The 24,867-nt window shown below is 35.3% G+C and overlaps 1 protein-coding gene and 1 non-coding gene across 2 annotated transcripts; one reads left to right on the forward strand and one right to left on the reverse strand.

The window, feature by feature from the left end:
- Positions 1 to 12,329: 12,329 nt before the first annotated feature.
- Positions 12,330 to 12,436, reverse strand: LOC143597720 (small nucleolar RNA R71). The gene has a single exon (XR_013146982.1). It is a non-coding gene; the product is annotated as a small nucleolar RNA R71 (small nucleolar RNA).
- Positions 12,437 to 13,543: 1,107 nt separating this feature from the next.
- On the forward strand, positions 13,544 to 16,695 carry LOC143597716 (uncharacterized). Its single transcript, XM_077076137.1, has 4 exons — positions 13,544 to 13,771; positions 14,128 to 14,513; positions 15,931 to 16,198; positions 16,561 to 16,695. Exons 1-4 carry the CDS (start codon positions 13,544 to 13,546, stop codon positions 16,693 to 16,695), a joined length of 1,017 nt encoding a protein of 338 aa, XP_076932252.1.
- Positions 16,696 to 24,867: the final 8,172 nt, after the last annotated feature.

Below are 24,867 nucleotides of genomic sequence, written 5' to 3' on the forward strand. Positions count from 1 at the left end.
AACGTACACATTTACCAAAATTAGAGTCAAATCATATTAATAAAAATATTCAAATTGTTAACCTATTAAAATTAGATTTTTGAAAATATGGTCAAATTCCAACTGTATAACCTATTTTTGTAAATTTAATATAAGTGGTAAAATTCGAATTTCAAAATGGTTTAAATAAATAATTTTTATTATTCTCATTTAGGGATAAATATATATTAAGGGATTTATTTGAAATTGACATTAAATTCATAATAACTTAAAATATATAGAAATGGTTATTATAACTAAATTATTTTATTTAAGGCATGAATAGTGAAAAATTATAAAATGGGTTTATCATAATGGATAATATTAAAAAAAAATTAAAAGGGTTGAAAAAAATTAGTTAAAATAGGAATGAGAATTATGGTTGTCTATGTGTAAATGTTATTTATAACTATTTAATATAAAAAGTAAAATTCAGTCAAATCGTTAATTTATTCAAATTTGGTTTTTTAACAAATGCTGAAAGTCAATTTTATAACATATTTTTGAAAATTTCATATAAATGGTAAGAATCGGATTTTTATATTCATTTATATATATATATATATTATTTTTGACATTCAAGAATAAATATATTAATAGATTTAGTTGAAAGTGATATTAAAATCACAATAACTTTAAATATTTAGAAATGCTTATTAAAAAAAAAATCTTTTTTAATTAAGGAATGAATTTTGATAAATTATTAAATGGGTTTATAATTATGGATAGTATTACAAATTTTTAATGTTTATCAGCCTCAATTATGAAATGGTCAAATTCATTAATGTTCGGTTTCTTTATAACTGGTGAATATCAAACTATATTATCTTATTCAATATTTTACTTATTTATGTAAAATATAATATAAATAGAAATGATAACAAACTTTGTAAATTATAATATAAATAGAAATGATAAAAACCTTATTTTACTTCACATCATTTGTCAGCTATTAAATCAAATAATGTCTAAGTTAAACAGAAATTGAATGAGATCGTTTTGTAATTTATCAAAATACTGTTGTTAATAATAGAGTCAAAGTTTAAATGTATATAACTTATGTATATAACTTATTTTTGTAAAGTTCACATAAAGGTTGAAAATTTTAGTCAACTTATTATTATGGATCATTAATTATAAAATTAAGCTGTTATCATATATCAAAAATGTATACAATTACCGTAAACTTACTTTGAATTTGATATTTTGGAAAATTTGATATTTAATTTATAACCGGAAAATTTGAATGTCTTACCGGAAAAAACAATATAACGATAATAACCATGGTATCTCAGATTTAGATTTAGAAGGTAAAATGAAATAATTTATAAAATTTTTGTTATATCCGAAAAATAACCTGAAATAACTAGACAATAACCTGACAATAACTTGAAATAATAAAGTTTTGTTATAAATTATAAAATTGATATTATGGAAGATTAGAATTATAATTTATAACCGGTAAATTTAAATTGGCATTACTGGAAAAACGAAATAATGATAATGTCCATGTTATCTCCGATTTTAATTTAGAACCTAGAAGAACAACATGTAAAACAAAAAAACAGGAAAAATATAAAACTTTAAATAAATATAAAACAATCATTGTTATAGATATAACACATAACCGGAAAAACTTACCGGGAAAATGAAATAACGTCCACATATCAGCTTCATCTCCGTTTTTGATTTACAACCTAAATGATTTTAATAAAACCAGTTAACAATGAAAATAAAGAAAAAGAGGCTAGAGGAAACAATAACCGGAAAAAAATATAATGTTGCCGGAAAAACATATATCAACAGTCGAAAGTTTATTATAAAATATAAACTTACCGGTAAAATATTAATACAAATCTCGATCTAGATGAAAGGAATATATGAGAGGGTGAAAGGAGATCTGGCTAATACAGAAAAAGAGAAAATATGTTTAGGGTAAAAAATTGTTAATTGTTAAGGTTTAAGTATATGGTAGTAGATGATTTGGCATGAGTATGAAAGGAAATTGGTGACTTGTCATGAGGTGGCAATGATGTGGAGGGCATAGAATTTTGACAAGTGGAAATTGCTCCTTGTATTAATAGCATGCATGGATGAAGAGAAGAGATCAAATTTTTAGTAGATTTTGAGGGAAGTGTGGATTCCTAATTGAACATGGATATGAGTATGAAATTTTTGATTCCATCAGTAGGAAGGAAGTGGAAGAAAAGTTCAAAAAGGTCTCTCAAAAACTAAAAGCTGAAGCCGATGCTGCTACATATCCAATGAACATCAAAGGCGGAATCAATGATATTCAAAGTGTTGCTAGACTAACAATAATGAAACAAACACACAAAGTCACTCAAAAGATTTTTATTAATGTTATCAAGAATGCAATGAATATCTATTAGAATTCTAAGTGGAATGTTTCTTTGAGGCAACTGTCCGTACAAAAATATTTCTTTTACGAGAAAGTGTCAGCCGTCAAATCACAATATTCGCTCTCTGTGTTCGTTTTCATAAGTGTGCCCTAAATTTTTTTTAAATAGGCACACCTGACACCTTTTAGAAACCCTAATGATTGATACGTAAAATATTCAAACTTATTAAAAAATATTACAAGTGTAAACAGGTCTTCAAGTAAGCTTGTAAGCTTTTATCCATGTCGAGCAACCTTTGTAACCATAAGTCTCCTAGTAAGCTTTACTAAGAATATTTTCCTAAGAAAATATTCTTCAAGCATATTTCAATCTTCATGATAATATCAAACTTTTCTTGACAAAATCCTATGAGCAAACTTGTTCTTCATTGAGCCCTTCAACCTTTTGTCTTTAACTTATTAGAACAAGATAAGTGTGCTGGTGACACTTTGATGGAGGCCCAAGTATTGAAGAGTGTGCCATGTTATATATGGAGGCCCATGATTATGCTTCAAAAGGTGGCCCACGACAACGGGCATAACTTGGCTTACAAAGCCCCGTTTCAAGCCCACGACCAATCAAATCGAAGCTTAAGACGAGGAGCACGTTGTGGTAAATGCCGAAGGCGGTTTGTCGCTTGTCCGAATCCCAAAAACACCTCCTAAATAAAGTTATGGGCCTTTTTATGTTTTTACAACAGTTTTTACATTTTTATTTTTGGGTTTGTGTTTGGCCCATGGCCTTTTTTGGGCCCATTTAGAATTCGAAAGTCTATTTATATGTTGCTTATGTAATATGAAAAGCCAGACTTGAATTTTATCAATAAATATTTTTCTCTTCATTTTCCTTGACCTTTGGGTGAGATTTGGGAGTTTGAGAAGTTCATCACGGGCATTCACAGAATCAATGTGATCCGATCTTCGTTATCGTTTTACCGCTGCATCACACTCTAGCTTGCTTGAGGTTGAACCCTGCTCGTTGGAAGTCCTTAAGAGTAATTTCTTCAATAACTTCCTTCATGTGTGCTTGGATCACTGTTTATTATCAAACCTTGCTCGATCCACCAAAATACTTGGTTTCAGCTTGGTTAAGTCAAGGGTTTGCTCTGAAACAAACCTTGCTCGACTTGAAGAACAACCTTGCTTGATGAAGTGTAGTTTGCTCAAACTAACACTTAGAAGAATTCTAGAAGATGACTTTGCTCGAAAGTAAAATACATTGCTTGAATAAGTTCTAGGCTTGCTCGAAGGGCCAAGTTTGCTCGTATTCTATACTTAGCCGTTTCTTTGAGGAGATTGAGAAGATTCCAATCTTTCCTTGTTGAATCTTGATCCCGACAATCTCCCTCTAGATTGGAACAAATTCAGATGCACCAAAACACATGTAATTTACTTACACTTTTTCAAAAATACACATCAAATTCTAAAAGTAGTAAATTACATTACTCAAAGAAAATTTACATAATCAAAAGGCTATCACTAGGACATTACACACCAAATTGAAAAATAAAAACAAAATGCCTTTATCTTCTTGAGCTTCCAACTTCCTGTCTTCTGTCAAATTTGACTGCTGCCTTCTGTTGAAATAAAGAGATCTCCCTGTGGTGTGGATGTTGAGATGGAAGATTCCATCTTATAATGTCATTGAGGTCATCCACATGGAGATACTCTAGAACGGTATCGTGTGCAATGATTCCTAAGGTCAGTTCTTCTGAATTTCTCAAGATAAATGATTGAGTCATCTGTTCATAGACTATCTTAGAAATTCTACCATTCTTCTGGACTTCACAGTTTGGCCTTGTCATTTGCTGGTTCATGCTGATACACTTCTTTATAGAGGTCAGAGGATTAGAGGATTTTCTTGATTGCTTGTAGGATAATTCAGTCATCCTGATGTCACTCATCCTCCTCTGCCTTTTTGTTCTTTCAGCTTGTGTGTACTCCAGCTTCATTTTCTTGTTAAGTAAAGGAAATTCATTCCTAGATTGTTCTTTCAAGAACTTAGAAAGTTCATTCCTTTGTTGTCCTGCCAGCATGTTTCTTTGTTGGTAATCATAAAGATGTAATCTGTCCAATTCCTCTAATTGTTCTCTATTAAAGTCTTGAAAGTCATCTTTGAACACAATAGTCTTCAACTCTCTACTGGACATAATAAATTTAAGAGTTTTTGTTCTAGAGTCAAAGTAAAGGTTCTTAGGTAGGTCCACATTTGAATGTGGCCTTTTTTCTCTCTGCATCCTTCATCTGGTAGTTGGAATAGGGATACTTACAGTGGAAGCCCTTGATGTATATTGTCTTTTTGGTTGGGGTCTTCTCACATGCCCTTTGGCTTCATATATCTTTACAATCTCTTCTTTTCTCATCATAATTAACTTTAATTAATCACCCCTTCTTTAGACAATATCTTTATCATCTCCACTGTCTCTTTGTCAATCTATTCAGTTGCTTGAGATCTAGGTCTTTGTACTTGTTGTCTTTTAGGACCACTCTGTAATGACATAAGTCTTCTGTGTTCCTCTTCAACCTGTTCCCAATAAACCTTCCCAGTGTAGAATAGATCTTTCAATTGGGCTTGACCAAGATTATCAAATACACTTGAAGGCATCCCCTTTTTCAATATGACTTGCCTCAAGGTATTGACTCTTTCCTTATCTTCCCATGGCATTAAGTTGGTCTTTGTATCAGCTTCAAATGGTTCTTCTTTCACTTTAGTCAACATGGAAGGAGCTTAAGTTGGTTTATCAATTTTGGACTGATCCTTCAGCTCTTCCCTGTATTTTGCCAGTTCAGATCCATATAAGTCCTTTTTCTCATCACTAGCCATATTTTTCACTATGTCCCCTTCCCCTCTAGCATCCATTAATCTTTCCAACAAATTTTCTTTATCATCAGATAGTTTCTTTCTTTCTTCTTTAGCCAACCATCTTCTAGCTCTATTAGCATCCGCTTCAACTTTTAATTTTTGAGAGACCTTTTTGAACTTTTCTTCCACTTTATTCCTACTCATGGAATCAACAATTTCATAGTCACATCCATGTTCAATTAGGAATCCACACCTCCCTCCAAATCTACTAAAAATTTGATATTTTCTCTTCATTTGTTCAATATTTCTTCTTTCAATTCTCTTTTTTCTCTTTCTCTTCTACTTCTGCTTGTATGGATTTGTATACTCTTTCCAAATCTTTAAACTTCATAATGCTCAGCTGTTTTTCTGAATACTTATGAAGTCTGAGGTAAGTAAAATATTTTTATGTGAGACTGTTTCTTTTCTCTTTCATTTTACTTATTTCCTCTCTCTTATTCTCAAACAATAAATCCAATTTTTCTTCATTCAGCTCAGCAAACTCTTCAAATCTAAAATGTGTTCCATAAGATTTATAATCCTTGGATCTTCTCTATTCAGATCATCAAGTCTGGCTTGAATAATTTGCATGTGAACCTCAGTTAAATGTATTTGAGGAGAAACATGTTCTTCCTCTTTAACATTCAATTCATCAACCTCATTCTCATCTTCTAAGTCACATAAATCATTTAAAGCATCAATCTTTGGCTCATGCATATAATCTTCAGGTTTTACTGATTGTAGAGGTACAACATTTATGACTCCTTTCTTTATTCTTGGTAAAGCCTCTTCTAGGATATTGTCTACACCAAATCTCTTTCTTTTCCTTAAGTATCTTAACAGATCGGGTGGCCACCTTTTCTCATTCCTTTTCATCTCATTAAATAAGCTTTCAAACGCCATTTCATTGTCTTTCTTGACCATTTCATCCTGTATAGTTTTTGCATCAAAATCAGTCACCAACTGCTTATCAGGTTCTTCATTCATAGGGTCAGTAGTGGAAACAGTTTGTTCAGGAATTTGTTCTGGGATTTTGGGTTGTTGGAATTTCTAAATTACCAAGTTCAGAGAATTTTCTGCCTCCTCAACCTGTTGCAACTTTAACAAACCCTCTATAACCTCTTGTTCCACCTCTCCTTTCTCCTTATTCAGTTTCGTCTTCAACTAAAATTCTTCTAACAGAATCCTCTATTCCTCTATCTCCTTATCAGTTAGGAATCTATTTAGCATATCTATATGAATCCATTCACCAATAATCTTATCATGCCTTTTTATTCCCTCCTCCGCAGATTCATCAATAAACAGAAGTTCATCACTATATTGTACTCTCTTTTGTTTTAAATGTTGTAACTGGCTTTCATGTCCAGCCACATCATTTCCTTTGATCCTCCTCCTTTCATCCTCAACATCCTCCAGTCTAGATGGTCCAATGTTCCTCACCACAGTGGGTGGGAACTCATATATTTACCCCATTAAATCCTCTATATCTTCATCTGTTTCCTTCTCCTATTCTACCACAATCAAAGATTCAATGTTGTCAAAATCTCCGTACAGTATTTCAAGATCAGAATCATCTTGACTTTTATCATTATCATCTCCAGCATTCATAACATCATCAACTATCTCTTCAGCCACATTCTCAACTACATTTTCAATAATCATGTCATCATTCACCTCATCCTCATCATTCATTTCAACCTCATCCTCATGCTCATTCACATCAACCTCAACATTCATATTAACAACATTATCTGTCTCAACCTCATCCTCATGCACATCACATCATCATCCCTCTCACATACATTGTAATCATGAACAACCTCATCAGATATATCAGTCTCTTAGCCTGCATTATCTGTCTCATCCTTCCTCTCCTCTTCCTCCTCCTCACTACCATATAAATCTCCAAGATTTTTCAAAGCATCATCCTCATCAACAATCACACCAGAAACATGTAAATTCTCCCCCTGTTTTGGTGCATCTGAGGTCTTATCAACCTCAGCCACCAGGGTTTGAATTTTTAGAAGAACCTGTTCTAGTTGAGACTCCAAATCTTTGTTCCCCTCTTTCAAGGATTCATTCTCTTTCTTTATATCACAATTTTCAATTAAGACATTCATATGTTGATCAAGTAGTCTCAATCTTGCATCAGGGGATGGGGAGCTTATTGCTGATAATGGAAAGGGATCATGCAGTTGGGTTGGCTGAGATATTTGAGGTGGGATTTCAATAATGGTTTGACTTGTGCTTGGTAAATGATTAAGTGTTTAAATGATGGGTTTTGGGCCATGGGTTAGTGAAGATGAAGATGTGTGTTGTTGTTCAAAAGTGGATGGAGTGTGTTGGTGATTTATATGGTGTACTGGGATGGTTTATTAGATCGTATGGGATCATTTCTGGAATGTAAGGTTCTGGGTCAGGGTAAGGTAGAGTTTGCGTTTGGGTATGGGTTTGGATTTCAAGTTCAGATTGGGTTTCTAGTTGGGTTTGGGTTTGTGGGGAAGTAAGTGGTGTGATGGAATGTATGGTTCATAGATTTGGTCTTTGTGTGGTGGTGAAGGGATATATGGCTCATGGGTTTGGTCTTGGGGTGGTGATTGAGTTGGTGGTGAAGTAGGTGGTGTAGAAACAATGTTATCCATGTTCACATTAGCATCATTCCAAAATAAATAACTTAGAAATATTTTTAAATGTCAACCTTACTCGAATACCTTATCATTACACAGTTTACTCAATTCTACTCAGAAAAGCAAAGAGTTAAAATTATTCAGAGTTATACTATCAAGTATACTCAAAAACAAAGTTTACTCGACAGTGCTTTAAAAGTGCAAAGCGTGCTTGAGAAGACTTGATATATTAATTTTTAATATACAAGTGTGCTCAAAGCATAAAGTGTACTCGGAAAATAAAGCTTGATGAAGTCTTCTGAAATATGCAAGTATGCTTGGAGAACACTTGAACTATTATTTTAATATACAAGTGTGCTCTTAGCATGAAGTTTGCTCGATAAACAAAGTTTACTAAAAAACACTTGCAATTTTAGAAAAAATATTCAGTCATATTCAATATTTAAATAAAATTAATATTTTAACAAGTATACTTGACAAATATACCATTTTTACTCGATAGAGCTAAACAACAAGTAAATAGTCAAGGTTACTCGAAAAATATTCATTTTGATCAAATTCAAACCAAAGTCATAAATAATGCTTGAAATAAACAAGTTTCAACTATGAAACACGTATTCAAAGCATATTTAGACACATTTATATCACACATTCATCAAGTATGCTTGAATGAGATGAGCTTCTAATAAAACAACCAAGTTTACTCAAAAGTGCATAATCATCAAAGTTTACTCGAAGATACATGATCAGACATATTCATAGCAAATAAGTATCAAGTATGTGAGTTTAAATTTCAAATAAAACACCCAAGTTTACTCGAAAGTTTAAAAACATCAAGTTTTCTCGAAATTACATATGCAGACATATTCAAAGTGAAAATGTAACACTTTTTGACTTAAACCTTATTGTAAACAGTTTTTCTCATTTAGGTTCAAAGTTTAAGAGCAAATGATGCATATTGAGATCAAATTTTAGTTTAGTCCTTTCAAATCCTTTTCTCATTTATTAAAAGATCTCAACATGGGATCATATTTTGTTAAGTCACCTTTCAATACTTCATTCTCAGCATTATTAAGACACATTAGGCAAGTTAATAGCAGGTATTTACTTAGCATGAATTTCATTACTTTGGTGATATATTTAAGGTTCATTTAGTTGCATAATACATAAATGGATAACACTTATTGCACTATGATGGTCCATATCCCTTCTCAAAGCTTATTTGGCTTTCTCCAGATCACCCTAATGACTTCAACCCCCTGATATTTAGTCAAAATACTTTTATGACAGAACATTTAAAATTTTATTTGATTTATCTTTTCAAAACTTTTCAAACTTTGAGGTTGAATGTTGGACTTACACGCCACACAATACAGACTTACAGGCCTTCCATTCAAGGTGTTTAGGAATTATAATGATGCCCCACCTCTGTAGTTCTAGTTTAAACCCTTGTATTTGTTTTCTTTATATATTTTGGACTTTTATCAACTTTTGGTTGACGTGTAATCATTTTGCTCAATTTTGTTCTTTGTCATATTTATAAGATGTTTCATTTTGAGTGACAAATACCAACAGGCTTGTGTATGACTGAATAATTACTTTTCTGACTATCATTCGGAGAGATGTATCTTGAAACATGTATATTTCAACAATGTATCTCCACATTAAGTTTAGCATTGTAATTATGTTTATGTCACCTCAGTTTTACACATCATGAAAAGCTACCATACATATCAATGACTGCACTAATAGCATTTAAAGCCTATTAAATACATATGATTGGTACAAGTAATCAATCTACTATCATTTTCCAAAGGTTGGATCAATTTTTATTGAAAACCTTTATGCTTATTTAAAGCTTGAACTGAATGATCTTATTATATCTCCTAGTTTGTCAAAAAATATTTACTTTGAAAAACTTTCATTTTAGCACTGATGTGGTCTAAAATATACATATTATAATATAATTATTTCCTACACTTTTGAGTTGCTTTGGGGTTATTTTATTTTATTTTTGTTTAATTACATGCATTCGTGATTCATATTTAAAGTTTGGGTTTCAAGAGACAATGAGCTAAAATGAATTACTTGAGACGGATGAATTTTCGAATATATCATATATTATTTTTTATTAAACACTCACTTGTTTTTAATACTTATTATGCTTATTATTATAATATTAATGTGAAATTACAAATGTGAGTTTGTTTCGTATGCAGGCAACACATACATGATTTTGGTGGGCCACCCATTATTTGGAAATTAGAGGTCATAAGATTTCTTTCGCTCGATGGTGAAATAAAGAAATAAAAGAAACTAGAGTTTCTTTTCACAATATAAAAAAGGCCTAAAACTATTCTTTGAAAAAAGGGGCCTATTAGGTTATTACTTGGAGTCGGTAGACATAAAGAAGACTAGGAGGCTACAAAGTTAGATTATTGAGAGACATCGTAGCAAAGAGGATATAAGGAATATTCTTGGCAGAAATAATTGGGGGAATACAATAATTCGGCGTGAAGAAAAGGAGGAGCAAATATTATTTTGAGAGGTTACTGTTGCAAAGAAGAATTCATTTTGTGAGCCACTTTTCGAACAATGGGGGAATCCAACAATCTAGTATTTTAATCTTTCTTTTCACTTTCTGTTTAGGTCATGTTTTCTACTAATTTTTATTTGGCTTTTATTATGATTATTATGAGTAGCTAAATTTTTTAGAACTACCTAGGTTTTGTTACTTGACGATGTGTTGACAATTGTTTTGGGTTGATTAACGAACATATAATTTATTTTCTAGTGTCAAGTTCATATTATTATGATTTTTATTCTATGATTGATAGTGAGTTGTTCTGTATTATATTAATTAAACCCCATGTGATTCTGTCTTTACATGAATTAGTTTTGTGTTTGGTTTAGGATTGCATGTTAGACTAATTACTTGGTGTTTTGGTTGTTTGTGGTAGACGTCACCATAGGGTTTGATTGGTTAAAGTTGTTTGTCTCAATAATTCATCACCTTCTTGTTGGACTAAGACATTAGGAGTTGGTTTATCTCTTTGGTTTAGTTGATTTAGTTAGCCGTTGCGAGACCACATGCGGTTTCCTAGCCGTTGATTAGGTTATTTTGTAAGCAAGTTATTTAATCTTTAATATTGAATTACCCCTCATTCCCTAGGTTTGTTAGGATTATGAGCTTTAGAGGAATTTGTGATTTTGATACGGACCAAGTAATAAATCAATTGGGTACTTAAAAAATCAACCGTTCTTTATCCTTCTTTCTAGACGTTTTTAGGGGTCTTTAGTAAAACTGACCGTGGGGACCTATTTTCCCTTATTATTGTCTAGTTAGATCATATTTAGAACCCGATTTTATGTGTTTGTTGTCACCCGAGCGTCGTTGATAGTCTTTAAGATACCTTACCTAGGTGGTTCACCTTCATCATATTTGAGAGATCCGTTAGTGCCGTTAAGTCTTGTTAAGTTTTCTTGTTAGTTTCGTTAAGTTAAGTAAGTTAGTTAAATTAGTATAAAATAATAATAATAATAAAATCAATTAAATATTTTTAGGTAGGACTTGAATTAGGGTTTATAATCTGAGCCGTTCTCACGTGTCTTCGAGTTCGATATCCGGACTTTCCTGATCTTTGTAATACGCGGTCGGTACACTTGCCTCTTTGTGTGAACTAGGATAGATTGTTTGGTTTTTAAAGATTAGTTGCAATTCGTGTTTTATTTATATGTATTTTCGCACATCAAGTTTTTGGCTCCGTTGCGGGGGACATGGTTTGAGGCGATTAGAGAACTACCCGAGTTTGGGGACTTACCTGTTTTCTTTTTTACTTGCTTATTTGCTTTTATTTGTTTTTAGTTAAATTTTAGCTTAGTTAATTTTAGTTTTTCTTTATAGTCGTATGCATCATACCCGCTCACAAGGACCGCCGAAACTTGAAACGTCTGACAATACCAAGAAAGTCCAGCCCGAGAGAGAGCGTTCTGTTTCACCGACATGTTCTGATTTTTCTTTTACTTCTACTTCTTCCACATCTTCTAGGGATAGGAACATGGGTGACCAACCGCCTAGGAGAGTAGTAGCTGACTATGGTAGGCCGACAACGAATCCTCATTCAAGCATTACCTTACCGAACGGTGCCGCCGCTGGCAACTGGTCCATTCCTGCCCACATCATCAACTCATCAAGACCGCACTCCAATTCGAAGGGCTAGAGAGCGAAGATCCTTTAAACTACATTGACATGTTTGTTCAAATCTGCGAAACTTTCAATATAGGCAACATGAATGATGAAGCCATCTATCTCCTTCTTTTCCCCTTCTCACTTGCCGGAAAAACCTACAAATGGCTGAAGTCTCTACCTGCTAGATCCATCACCACTTGGGCGGGCCTTCAAGAGAAATTTATGACCAAATTCTTTCCGCCATCTAAATCCGCTCGACTCAGTGAGGAGATTTGTTCCTTCCGCATGAGGCCCGACGAGTTTTTCGGGGAAGTTTGGGAAAGATTCAAGGACCTCCTTCTTAATTGTCCTCACCATGGTTTAGATAAGTGGATCCTGCTCATCGAGAAATTCTATAATTGAGCCACTCAACACGTGAGAGAGATGTTGAACCAAACTGCTAACGGGAACCTCCTTAAGAACAAAGATCCCGATGAGTGCGTCGTCCTTTTTGATGATATAGCAGCAAGCTACGATGGGCATGGGGGCAGAAATTATTCCACGTCATCGAGAGGAGTACTTCAGGTCGATTTGAGCACTAACATGCAGGCGCAGATTGATGTTTTAAACAAACTCGTCAGAGATCTTACTGTTAAGAGCGTCACGAAGTGTGAGGTTTGGCGAGGGGGTCACGACACCATTGATTGTCCTGTTAACCCGGGTAGCAATCAGGAGGAAGTTGACTTCGTCAACTAACCCTTGAGATATCAAAACCCCGCCTTTGGCGGGAACACTGGCTGGAGAAACCAGAATAACTATCGAGGGGGACAAGCCAGTGGCTACCAAGCCCAATACCAAAACCAGTGTCGAGAGGATCTATTCGGGCATGGGAGTTCAGGTCAGGAAAGTTCAGAACAAGTGGGGAGAAAGGAGAAGAAAGCCTCGCTGGAGGAGATGATGGCTGAGCTGCTGAAGCGAGATGAGAGGAACCGAGTGACAAATGAGGCGAAATTTGCTGAACATGATGCTATGCTGAAGAACCAAGCCACGTCTCTAGCTAACCTTGAGCGTCACGTTGGAGAGATTGCCAGCCAGTTATCCGAGAGAGCACCAGGTTCACTACCAAGTAATACTGAGAAAAATCCGAGAGGGCTCACCAAAGCGGTGACTACTAGGAGCGGTGCTAGAAGGGAAATAGAGGCTGGACCTTCGAGAGTTGTCACACCTGCGGTTGATGCAGAAGAGCAGGTGGACGAGGAGATCCAGATGGAGCCTCCTCCGGCCGAGGCACACTAGCAGACTATTCCAGCGAGTACGAAGCTGGCCGATAAACCTTCATCATCATCAAACCCACCTTTGATAGTCTACAAACCCAGATTGCCTTATCTTGGGAGACTCCTATAGGATTGAGACGAGGGGCAAACTCCAAGTTCCTTTAACTTCTCAAACAGATTCACCTAAACATTCCTTTCCTTGAGGCGCTCACTTAGATGCCCAAATATGCCAAATTTCTCAAGGACATTCTTTTCAATATGGAGAAGCTAGTTGAGGCCTCTTCTATTCCATTGAGTGCTGGGTGCTCTGCAGTGTTGCAGAGCAAGTTTCCTGAAAAGATGGCTGATTCTGGGATTTTTACAATTCCTTGCATCTTAGGCGATGATACGGTTCGACATGCTTTGGCCGACCTTGGGGCCAGCATCAATCCCATGCCGTATTCGGTATTTAGTAAGTTGGGTCTTGGCGAACCGAGGCCAACCCGAATGAGTATCCAACTTGCGGATCGTTCCGTGAAATATCCGCGAGGAGTGGTCGAGAACATGCTTGTTCGTATCGAAAATTCATCTTCCCGGTGGACTTTGTCATTCTGGATATGAATGAGGATGATAGTGTCCCACTCATTTTTGGCCGACCATTCCTTGCCACCGCACAGGCGTTGATCGACGTCCGTGAGGGAAAATTGATTCTTAAAGTTGGGGATGATAACGTCACCTTTGACGTAAGACAGTCACTTAAGCACCCCAAGTCGGCGGACGACTCCTTGTATTTCGTTGACACCATCGTATCGCATGTGCAGAATTTTTTCACTGACATTCGTGGAGGACCTACCTTGGACCCCCAGATTTTTTATAGGGAGTTTTCAAAGGTCGTGATGATTGCTATGACCGCTCCACCATTGATGGATGACACCGTGTCACCACCCATAGATTCAGAGTCAGCTGTTGAGATCATGCGAGACGATCCGAGAGACCAAACTTCCGTTGAAAGCCCTCCTCCTTCCTTAGAACTTAAGGATCTACTCGATCATCTGGAGTATGCATTTCTGGACGAGGAGAGGAAGCTACCCGTCATCATCGCGTCTGCCTTAATGGAGGTTGAGAAGTTGAAGTTGTTGAAGGTGCTGAAAGTGCATAAGGAGGCGATAACATGGAAGATTATCGATATCAAAGGGATTAATCCCTCGTTCTGCACTCATAAAATCATCATGGAGGATAATTTCAAATCCTTCGTTCAGCCTCAACGGAGGCTTAATCCGAAAATGCTAGAGGTCTTTAAGAAATAAATCATCAAACTCCTTGATGCGGGAATCATTTTTCCAATCTCTGATAGCGCCTGGGTGAGTCCAGTCCAAGTGGTTCCCAAGAAGGGTGGCATGATTGTCGTCACCAACGAAAGGAATGAGCTTATTCCCACCAGGACCGTGACTGGTTGGAGAGTCTGTATCGACTACCGCATACTGAAGGATTCCACTAGGAAAGATCACTTTCCTCTACCTTTCATTGATCAGATACTTGAGCGTTTGGCGGGTCAGCAGTACTACTGCTATTTGGATGGTTTTTCCGGGTATTTCCAAATACCAATCTCTCCCGATGATCAGGAGAAAACCACGTTCACCTGCCCCTACGGCACGTTTGCCTATAAACGCATGCCCTTTAGACTCTGTAACGCTCCAGCCACTTTCCAGCGATGTATGGTGGCGATATTTCACGACATGATCGAGGATTCCATGGAGGTCTTCATGGACGATTTTCTGTCTTCAGAAGTTCTTTCGATCATTGTCTCTCCAACCTTGATAGGATGATGGCTCGTTGCGTCGCCACCAACCTAGTCCTCAACTGGGAGAAGTGTCACTTCATGGTACGCGAGGGCATCGTTTTAGGACATAGGATCTCGAGTGTGGGGATTGAGGACGATCGAGCTAAAATTGAAACCATTTCTAATCTTCCCCCGCCCACTTCTGTGAGATCCATCCGTAGCTTCTTAGGTCATGCAGGTTTCTATCTCCGTTTCATTAAATATTTCTCAAAATTTGCAAGACCCATGACCAAGCTTCTAAAGAAAGACGCTCCATTTGTCTTCTCTGAACAGTGTATCGAGGCGTTTGATCTTCTAAAAGACAAACTCGTTAACGCCCCGATCATGATTTCTCCCGACTGGTCTTTGCCATTCGAATTGATTTGCGACGCGAGCGACTATGCCGTTGGAGCAGTGCTTGGACAGCGAAAGGAGAAGCACTTCCACCCGATCTACTATGCTAGCCGGACCCTAAATAGTGCTCAGGATAATTACACCACCAACGAGAAAGAGCTTTTAGTTGTGGTGTTTGCATTTGATAAGTTTAGGGCCTATCTTGTTCTGTCCAAAACAGTCGTCTACACGGATCATGCTGCCATTCGTTATCTTTTCAGCAAGCAGGATGCTAAACCTCGTCTCATCCGATGGATTCTGCTGCTTCAGGAGTTTGATATCGAAATCCGTGATAAAAGGGGGCTGGGAATGTGGCGGCCGATCACTTGTCATGTCTTGAGAGAGCCGAGATTGGAGATGTTGGGGTCAACATCAATGACCATTTCCCGATAGAGAATCTCATGTTTGTTAGAGCCCATGATGATGGCTACCCGTGGTTTGCCGATATAGCGAACTTTCTCGTCTATGGTTCCCTCCCTAGGAGGATGTCTCACCAGCAAAAGAAGAAATTCTTTGCTGACGTAAAGTTCTACATCTGGGATGACCCGTTTCTTTTTCATATAGGTGCTGATCAGCTGGTGAGGAGATGTGTGGATGTTGAAGAGGGGTGGCAGATTTTGAGCCACTGTCACGAGGGACCGACAGGAGGTCACCATAGTGCTGTTCTTACTGCTAATAAGGTCTTCGATTCAGGATTCTATTGGCCTTCGATTTTCAAATATGTTCATGCGTTCGTCAAAAGCTGTGACCGATGCCAGCGTGTTGGTAACATCTCATCCCGAAATGAGATGCCCAGAATGCTATTCAGGTGTGCGAGGTTTTTGACATTTGTGGTATTGATTTTATGGGCCCGTTCCCATCGTCTAGAGGGAACAAGTACATACTTTTGGCAGTTGATTACGTCTCCAAGTGGGTCGAGGCCAGAGCCTTGCCCACTAACGACACCCGAGTTGTGGTGAGATTTCTTAAAAATCACTTCTCTCGTTTTGGTGTACCGAATGCCTTGATCAGCGATCGAGTTACTCACTTCTGCAACGTGCAGATGGAGAAGGCGTTGCAACGCTATGGGGTCACCCTTCGGCTTGCGACTACCTACCACCCACAGACTAGTGGACAGGTAGAGGTGAGTAATCGGGGCATTAAACGCATTCTTGAGAAGACGGTTGGGCTAAACTGAAAGGATTGGTTCGACAAAGTAGATGATGCTTTGTGGGCTTTCCGTACAGCGTACAAAACTCCGACCGGTTCCACACCGTTTCGGATGATTTTTGGGAAAGCCTGCCATCTGCCTGTTGGTTGGAGCACCGTGCTTCTTAGGCGCTTCAAACAGTTAACCTTGATCTTTCAATTGCTGGAGATAACCGTTTCCATTAGATACATGAGTTAGAGGAACTCCGCGATCATGCTTATGCACATTCGTATAATTATAAGATGAAGACCAAAGAGCTGCATGATAGGAAGTTGAGAGGTTATAAACAGTTCAAGTGTGGGGACGCCGTACTCTTGCTTAATTCCCGACTCAAATTATTTCCGGGAAAGCTTAAGTCCCGATAGTACGGACCGTACACGGTCAAGGAAGTTTTCCCGTATGGAATAGTAGAAATAGAAGACAAGAATGGGAGCTTCAAAGTTAATGGTCACCGTCTGAAGCACTACATTGGTGAGAAGGCGAGCATGGAGGAAGGCGAGGTTTTACGCCTTAAAACATTTTTGGGTTAGAAGTGAGAGAGGGGTCAGGCTGAGGACCCGTTAAACCACGCGCTCTCGGGAGGCAGCCCGAGTTTTTATTTATCTGTTTTTATTTTTGTAACTATGGATCCTCCCAATTGAAGCCGCTCGTACTCAATCTCCGTTCGAGCAACTGATTTTGAGGGCATTCTATTTGTCTTTATTTGTAATAAAAAATAATAAAATAATAACAAAAGCAAAAAAAAAATAAATAAAAAAAAAATAATAATAAAAATAATTCAAAAATATGTTTATTTCTTACACTTTGTTTTCTGTGTTGTACGCCGCTTCATGCAAGCGAGATTGAGTTATTGTAGGTACTATTACGTGCATGGTAGCTTTGATGGCGTTTTGGAACTGGTTCTCTCGAGGTTGCGTCGGCGAATGAAATGCTATACACAACTGGTGAAGATTCTGCATATAAACTAGGGGGTAACCCGTTCTCTGTTTTATTCTTGAAAATTTTTATTTTTATTTTTATTTTATTTTATTTCTTTTCTTTGTTCTCATCGAGGACGATTTCGTTCTAAGTGTGGGGATGAGAATTTATTTTACTTAGTTGTAGAAAAATTTTTTTGAAAAAAAAAAATTCTTTCGCTGAAAATTATGTCGGTTACTCAAGTTTGACGGACATATACTTGTATATGTTTGGTCCCATTATCTACCTCTAGACATACGGGATAGCCATTGACCCAAAAACTGAAAGTGACTGGGGCGACTGAATTTGAGTTATAAAAAAAATAAACAAAATATATTAAAAAAAAAGTTTTAAAGAAAAAAAAAATGTCCCTTGAAAATTTATCTTCTTCTACGTTAAGCAGGTGATGATATTATTACCGTTGTGTTAACGAAATCTCGGAACTTTTGAAATATATAATATTATAATAAAAGAAGAGATAGTTTGCATATCTGATTTAGGATGTGTCGGTAGGCCCAACTAGCTTTGACAGTCCTCTTTAGCAAATATTATATATTAAAAAATTTGAAAAATGGTGAAACCGAATTTCGATGCTTAGGGAGGATTTACCATAATCTAAAAACTTTGAGATGGTAAGACTTAGATGCACTCAAACCAGCACAACACCACATGCCCTTCTTTTTTCGAGCTTAGAAATAGTTATATACTTTAGGGTGATATAAAAAAAAGAAAAAAAATGAAGAAAAAAAAAGATGAAAAAAAGTATGTTTTGAAAGTGTATTATGAGAAATCATTCCGAAAAGCAAATGATTGTGAGAAAGTTATGTATTGTAAAATGCCAGAGAAGCAGTCTCAAAGTTAGTAAAAGAGGCCAAAGATGCACATACTAGACGGGACTTAGAGTTTACGTGTTACCAAGAGGATAGTGACTCTGAGGATACACTATTGGGGTTCGAAGGTTCTTAGTCAATAAATATCAAATTAGGGATTTATAGGACAAAGTCCAATAATATTTAGGAATAGTTCGTACGACCTCCACATGACCATTCATCCATAAAATTTCACCGAGTGCATCTACTTAGTACCATCAACGAGTCCTTGGCTTATAGTGATTTGTCGAACCAGTTTGCTTCGACTTTAGTTTTTTCTAGCTCTCTCTGTCTGAGATGGGGTAGGTGTAGCCTTGATTTTTGGACTTAAAACGCTTAATGCAACTAGGGGCTTGATTAGTTGGTGGCTGGGTTTAAAGTGGAAAAATATACCGGCAATCGTGGTCAATATGTTGAGCTGTTTCTTGTGTTTTAGTAACGTTTAATAATCTGGGAGTTTGTTGTTTTCACTGGGTTATGATCCTGTGTAGATTTCTTTTTCAAGGACGAAAAATGTTTAAGTGTGGAAATATTTGATGTAGTCTAAAATATACATATTATAATATAATTATTTCTTACACTTTTGAGTTGCTTTAGGGTTATTTTATTTTATTTTATTTTTGTTAAATTATATGCATTCGTGATTCATATTTAAAGTTTGGGTTTCAAGAGATAATGAGCTAAAATGAATTACTTGAGACAGATGAATTTTCGAATATATCATATATTATTTTTTATTAAACACTCACTTGCTTTTAATACTTATTATGCTTATTATTATAATATTAATGTGAAATTACAAATGTGAGTTTGTTTCGTATGCAGGCAACACATACATGATTTTGGTGGCCACCCATTATTTGGAAATTAGAGGTCATGAGATTTCTTTGGCCCGATGGTGAAATAAAGAAATAAAAGAAACTAGAGTTGCTTAACACAATATAAAAAAAGGCCTAAAACTATTCTTTGAAAAAAGGGGCCTACTAGGTTATTACTTGGATTCGGTAGACATAAAGAAGACTAGGAGGCTACAAATTCAGATTATTGAGATACATCGTAGCAAAGAGGATATAAGGAATATTCTTGGCGGAAATAATTGGGGGAATACAATAATTTGTTGTGAAGAAAAGGAGGAGCGAATATTATTTTGAGAGGTTACTGTTGTAAAGAAGAATTCGTTTTGTGAGCCACTTTTCGAACAAAGGGGGAATCCAACAATCTAGTATTTTAATCTTTCTTTTCACTTTTTGTATAGGTCATGTTTGCTACTAATTTTTATTTGGCTTTTATTATGATTATTATGAGTAGCTAAATTTGTTAGAACTACCTAGGTTTGGTTACTTGACAATGTGTTGACAATTTTTTGGGTTGATTACTGAACATATAATTGATTTTCTTGTGTCAAGTTCATATTATTATGATTTTATTCTATGAGTGCTAGTGAGTTGTTCAATATTATATTAATTAAACCCCATGTGATTTTATCTTTACATGAATTAGTTTTGTGTTTGGTTTAGGATTGCATGTTAGACTAATTACTTGTTGTTTTTGGTTGTTTGTGGTAGACGTCACCATAGAGGTTGATTGGTTAAAGTTTACTCGACAATACTTTAAAAGTGCAAAGCGTGCTTGAGAAGACTTGATATATTAATTTTTAATATACAAGTGTGCTCAAAGCATAAAGTGTACTCGGAAAATAAAGCTTGCTTGAAGTCTTCTGAAATATGCAAGTATGCTTGGAGAACACTTGAACTATTATTTTAATATACAAGTGTGATCTTAGCATGAAGTTTGCTCGATAAACAAAGTTTACTCAAAAACACTCGCAAATTTAGAAAAAAATATTCATTCATATTCAATATTTTAACAAGTATGCTCGACAAATATACCATGTTTACTCTATTGAGCTAAACAACAAGTAAATAGTCAAGGTTACTCGAAAAAAATTCATTTTGATCAAATTCAAACCAAAGTCATAAATTATGCTTGAAATAAACAAGTTTCAACTATGAAACACGTATTCAAAGCATATTTAGACTCATTTATATCACACATTCATCAAGTATGCTTGAACGTGATAAGCGTTTAATAAAACAACCAAGTTTACTCAAAAGTGCATAATCATCAAAGTTTACTCGAAGATATATGATCAGACATATTCATAGTAAATAAGTATCAAGTATGTGAGCTTGAATTTCAAATAAAACAACCAAGTTTACTCGAAAGTTTTAAAACATCAAAGTTTTCTCGAAATTACATATGCAGACATATTCAAAGTGAAAATGTAACAGTTTTTGACTTAAACCTTATTGTAAACAGTTTTCTCATTTAGGTTCAAAGTTTAAGAGAAAATGATGCATATTGAGATCAAATTTCAGTTTAGTCCTTTCAAATCCTTTTCTCATTTATGAAAATATCTTAACATGGGATCATATTTATTAAGTCACCTTTCAATACTTCATTCTCAGCATTATTAAGACACATTAGGCAGGTTAATTGCAGGTATTTACTTAGCATGAATTTCATTACTTTGGTGATATGTTTAATGTTCATTTAGTTGCATAACACATAAATGGATAACACTTATTGCACTATGATGGTCCATATCACTTCTCAAATATTATTTGGCTTTCTCCAGATCACCCTAATTTGACTTCAACCCCCTGATATTTAGTCAAAATACTTTTATGACAGAACATTTAAAATTTTATTTGATTTATCTTTTCAAAACTTTTCAAACTTTGAGGTTGAACGTTGGACTTACACGCCACACAATACAGACTTGCAGGCCTTCCATTCAAGGTGTTTAGGACCTATAATGATGCCCCACCTCTGTAGTTCTAGTTTAAACCCTTGTATTTGTTTTCTTTATATATTTTGGACTTTTATCAACTTTTGGTTGACGTGTAATCATTTTGCTCAATTTTGTTCTTTGTTATATTTATAAGATGTTTCATTTTGAGTGATCAAATACCAACAGGCTTGTGTATGACTGAATAATTACTTTTCTGCCTATCATTCGGAGAGATGTATCTTGAAACATGTATATTTCAACAATGTATCTCCACATTAAGTTTAGCATTGTAATTATGTTTATACCACCTCAGTTTTACACATCATGGAAAGCTACCATAGATATCAATGACTGCACTAATAGCCTTTTTAGCCTATTAAATACATATGATTGATACAAATAATCAATCTACTATCATTTCCCAAAGGTTGGATATATTTTTATTGAAAACCTTTATGCTTCTTTAAAGCTTGAACTGAATGATCTTATCATATCTCTGTACCATAAACTTGTTCAGTTTGTCAAAAATTATTTACTTTGAAAAACGTTCATTTTAGCACTGATGTGGTCTAAAATATACATATTATAATATAATTATTTCCTACACTTTTAAGTTGCTTTGGGGTGATTTTATTTTATTTTTGTTTAATTATATGGATTCGTGATTCATATTTAAAGTTTGGGTTTCAAGAGACAATGAGCTAAAATGAATTACTTGAGACGGATGAATTTTATTAAACACTCAGTTGTTTTTAATACTTATTATGCTTATTATTATTATTATTATTATTATTATAATATTTATGTGAAATTACAAATGTGAGTTTGTTTCGTATGCAGGCAATACATACATGATTTTGGTGGGCCACCCATTATTTGGAAATTAGAGGTCATGAGATTTCTTTGGCCCGATGGTGAAATAAAGAAATAAAAGAAACTAGAGTTGCTTTTCACAATATAAAAAAAGTCCTAAAACTATTCTTTGAAAAAAGGGGCCCACTAGGTTATTACTTGGAGTCGCTAGACATAAAAAAGACTAGGAGGCTACAAAGTCAGATTATTGAGAGACATCGTAGCAGAGAGAATATAAGGAATATTCTTGGAGGAAATAATTGGGGGAATACAATAATTCGGTGTGAAGAAAAGGAGGAGCGAATATTATTTTGAGAGGTTACTGTTGCAAAGAAGAATTCGTTTTGTGAGCCACTTTTCAAACAAAGGAGGAATCCAACAATCTAGTATTTTAATCTTTCTTTTCACTTTATGTTTAGGTCATGTTTGCTACTAATTTTTATTTGGCTTTTATTATGATTATGAGTAGTTAAATTTGTTAGAACTACCTAGGTTTGGTTACTTGACGATGTGTTGACAATTGTTTTGGGTTGATTAATGAACATATAAATGATTTTCTTGTGTCAAGTTCATATTATTATGATTTTATTCTATGATTGCTAGTGAGTTGTTCAATATTATATTAATTAAACCCCATGTGATTTTATCTTTACATGAATTAGTTTTGTGTTTGGTTTAGGATTGCATGTTAGACTAATTACTTGGTGTTTTTGGTTGTTTGTGGTATACGTCACCATAGTGTTTGATTGGTTAAAGTTGTTTGTCTCAATATTTCATCTCCTTCTAGTTGGACCAAGACATTAGGAGTTGGTTTATCTCTTTGGTTTAGTTGATTTAGTTAGCCGTTGCGAGACAACGTGCGGTTTCCTAGCCGTTGATTAGGTTATTTTGTAAGCCAAGTTATTGAATCTTTAATATTGAATTACCCCTCATTCCCTAGGTTTGTTAGGATTACGAGCTTTAGAGGAATTTGTGATTTTGATACGGACCAAGTAATAAATCAATTGGGTACTTAGAAAATCAACCGTGCTTTATTCTTTTTTCTAGACGTTTTTAGGGGTCTTTAGTAAAACTGGCCGTGAGGACCTATTTTCCCTTATTATTGTCTAGTTTGATCATATTTAGAACCTGGTTTTATGTGTTCGTTGTCACCCGAGCGTCGTTGATAGTCGTTAAGATACCTTACCTAGGTGGTTCACCTTCATCATATTTGAGAGCTCCGTTAGTGCCGTTAAGTCTTGTTAAGTTTTCTTGTTAGTTTCGTTAAGTTAAGTAAGTTAGTTAAATTAGTATTAAAAATAATAATAATAAAATCAATTAAATATTTTAAGGTAGGACTTGGATTTGGGTTTATAATTTGATCCGTTCTCACGTGTCTTCGAGTTCGATATCTGGACTTTCCTGATCTTTGTTATACGCGACCGGTACACTTGCCGTTTGTGTGAACTAGGGTAGATTGTTTGGTTTTTAAAGCTTAGTTGCGATTCGTGTTTTATTTATATATATTTTCGCACATCAAGCACACAAGTTTGAAATCAAAGCACAGTTTTGACATAAGCAATCATTAACATATTCAAGAATGATAAAAAATGAAAGGTATGCACTAACACATTCAGACTAACATAAGGTCACTACGTGAATATTGACCTTCAGCCACACGAAAAAAGTGTGGCCGTAGGCCTTTAGCCACACACATTTGGTTTAGGTCATATGTGGCCAAAGGTCGCGACACCGTGGGTATGATATGGCCACACACAGTTTTTGGTGGCCTTATGTGGTAATAAGTGTGGCTAAAGGGTACAGGCATTAGTTGCTGGCCATCAAGAAGGCTCTCCAATAAGTGTGGCTAAACGGTAGAAAATGACCACATGAGTATTTACTATGAGTGACCATTGTACGTATATAGCCACATGAATTAATGTTTCAGCCACATGAATTTTATAATAATGTGGCCAATAGGGTTGTGTTAAGCGTGCATTGTGACCTATACCGTGTGGATATAACAAAGCAATGGCCACTTAAATTTAATAATAGTGTGGATAATTATATTATATAGACACTGGATATTACATTAAAAGTGGCTAAATATATTTACTTGCCACTCAAAAACTCCTTTGTAGATTATAGTGTGGCCATTGTCTTACCGTTTATCACACAAAATGTTTTTCCTAATATAAAGTGTGGCTATTGTAAAACTTTTCGTCACACATAGTGAAGTACTGTGTGGCTAATCATAACTTATAGACACTGGAGGTTATTGTAAATGTGGCTAAAAATGTGAACTTGCTAGTCAAAAACTCTTTTGTAGTTTGTGGTGTGGCCATTGTCTTACCGTTTGTCACACATAATGCTTTTCCTAATTTAAAGTGTGGCTATTGTCAAACTTTTCGTCACACATAGTGAGGTACTGTGTGGCTAATAATATCATATAGACACTAAAGGTTGTTGTCAATGTGGCTAAAAATGTGAAGTTGCCACTCAAACACTCTTTTGTGGTGTGTCCATTGTCTTACCGTTTGTCACACATAATGCTTTTCCTAATTTAAAGTATGACTATTATCAAACTTTTCGTGACACATAGTGAGGTACTTTGTGGCTAATAATATCATATAGACACTGGAGGTTGTTATCAATGTGGCTAAAAATGTGAAGTTGCCACTCAAACACTCTTTTGTGGTGTGGCCATTG

This window comes from Bidens hawaiensis, unplaced genomic scaffold (genome assembly GCF_021521415.1).
Source record: "Bidens hawaiensis isolate Kalapana, Puna unplaced genomic scaffold, B.hawaiensis_p1.1 tig00048939_1, whole genome shotgun sequence".
In the NCBI taxonomy this organism is placed as follows: domain Eukaryota; kingdom Viridiplantae; phylum Streptophyta; class Magnoliopsida; order Asterales; family Asteraceae; genus Bidens; species Bidens hawaiensis.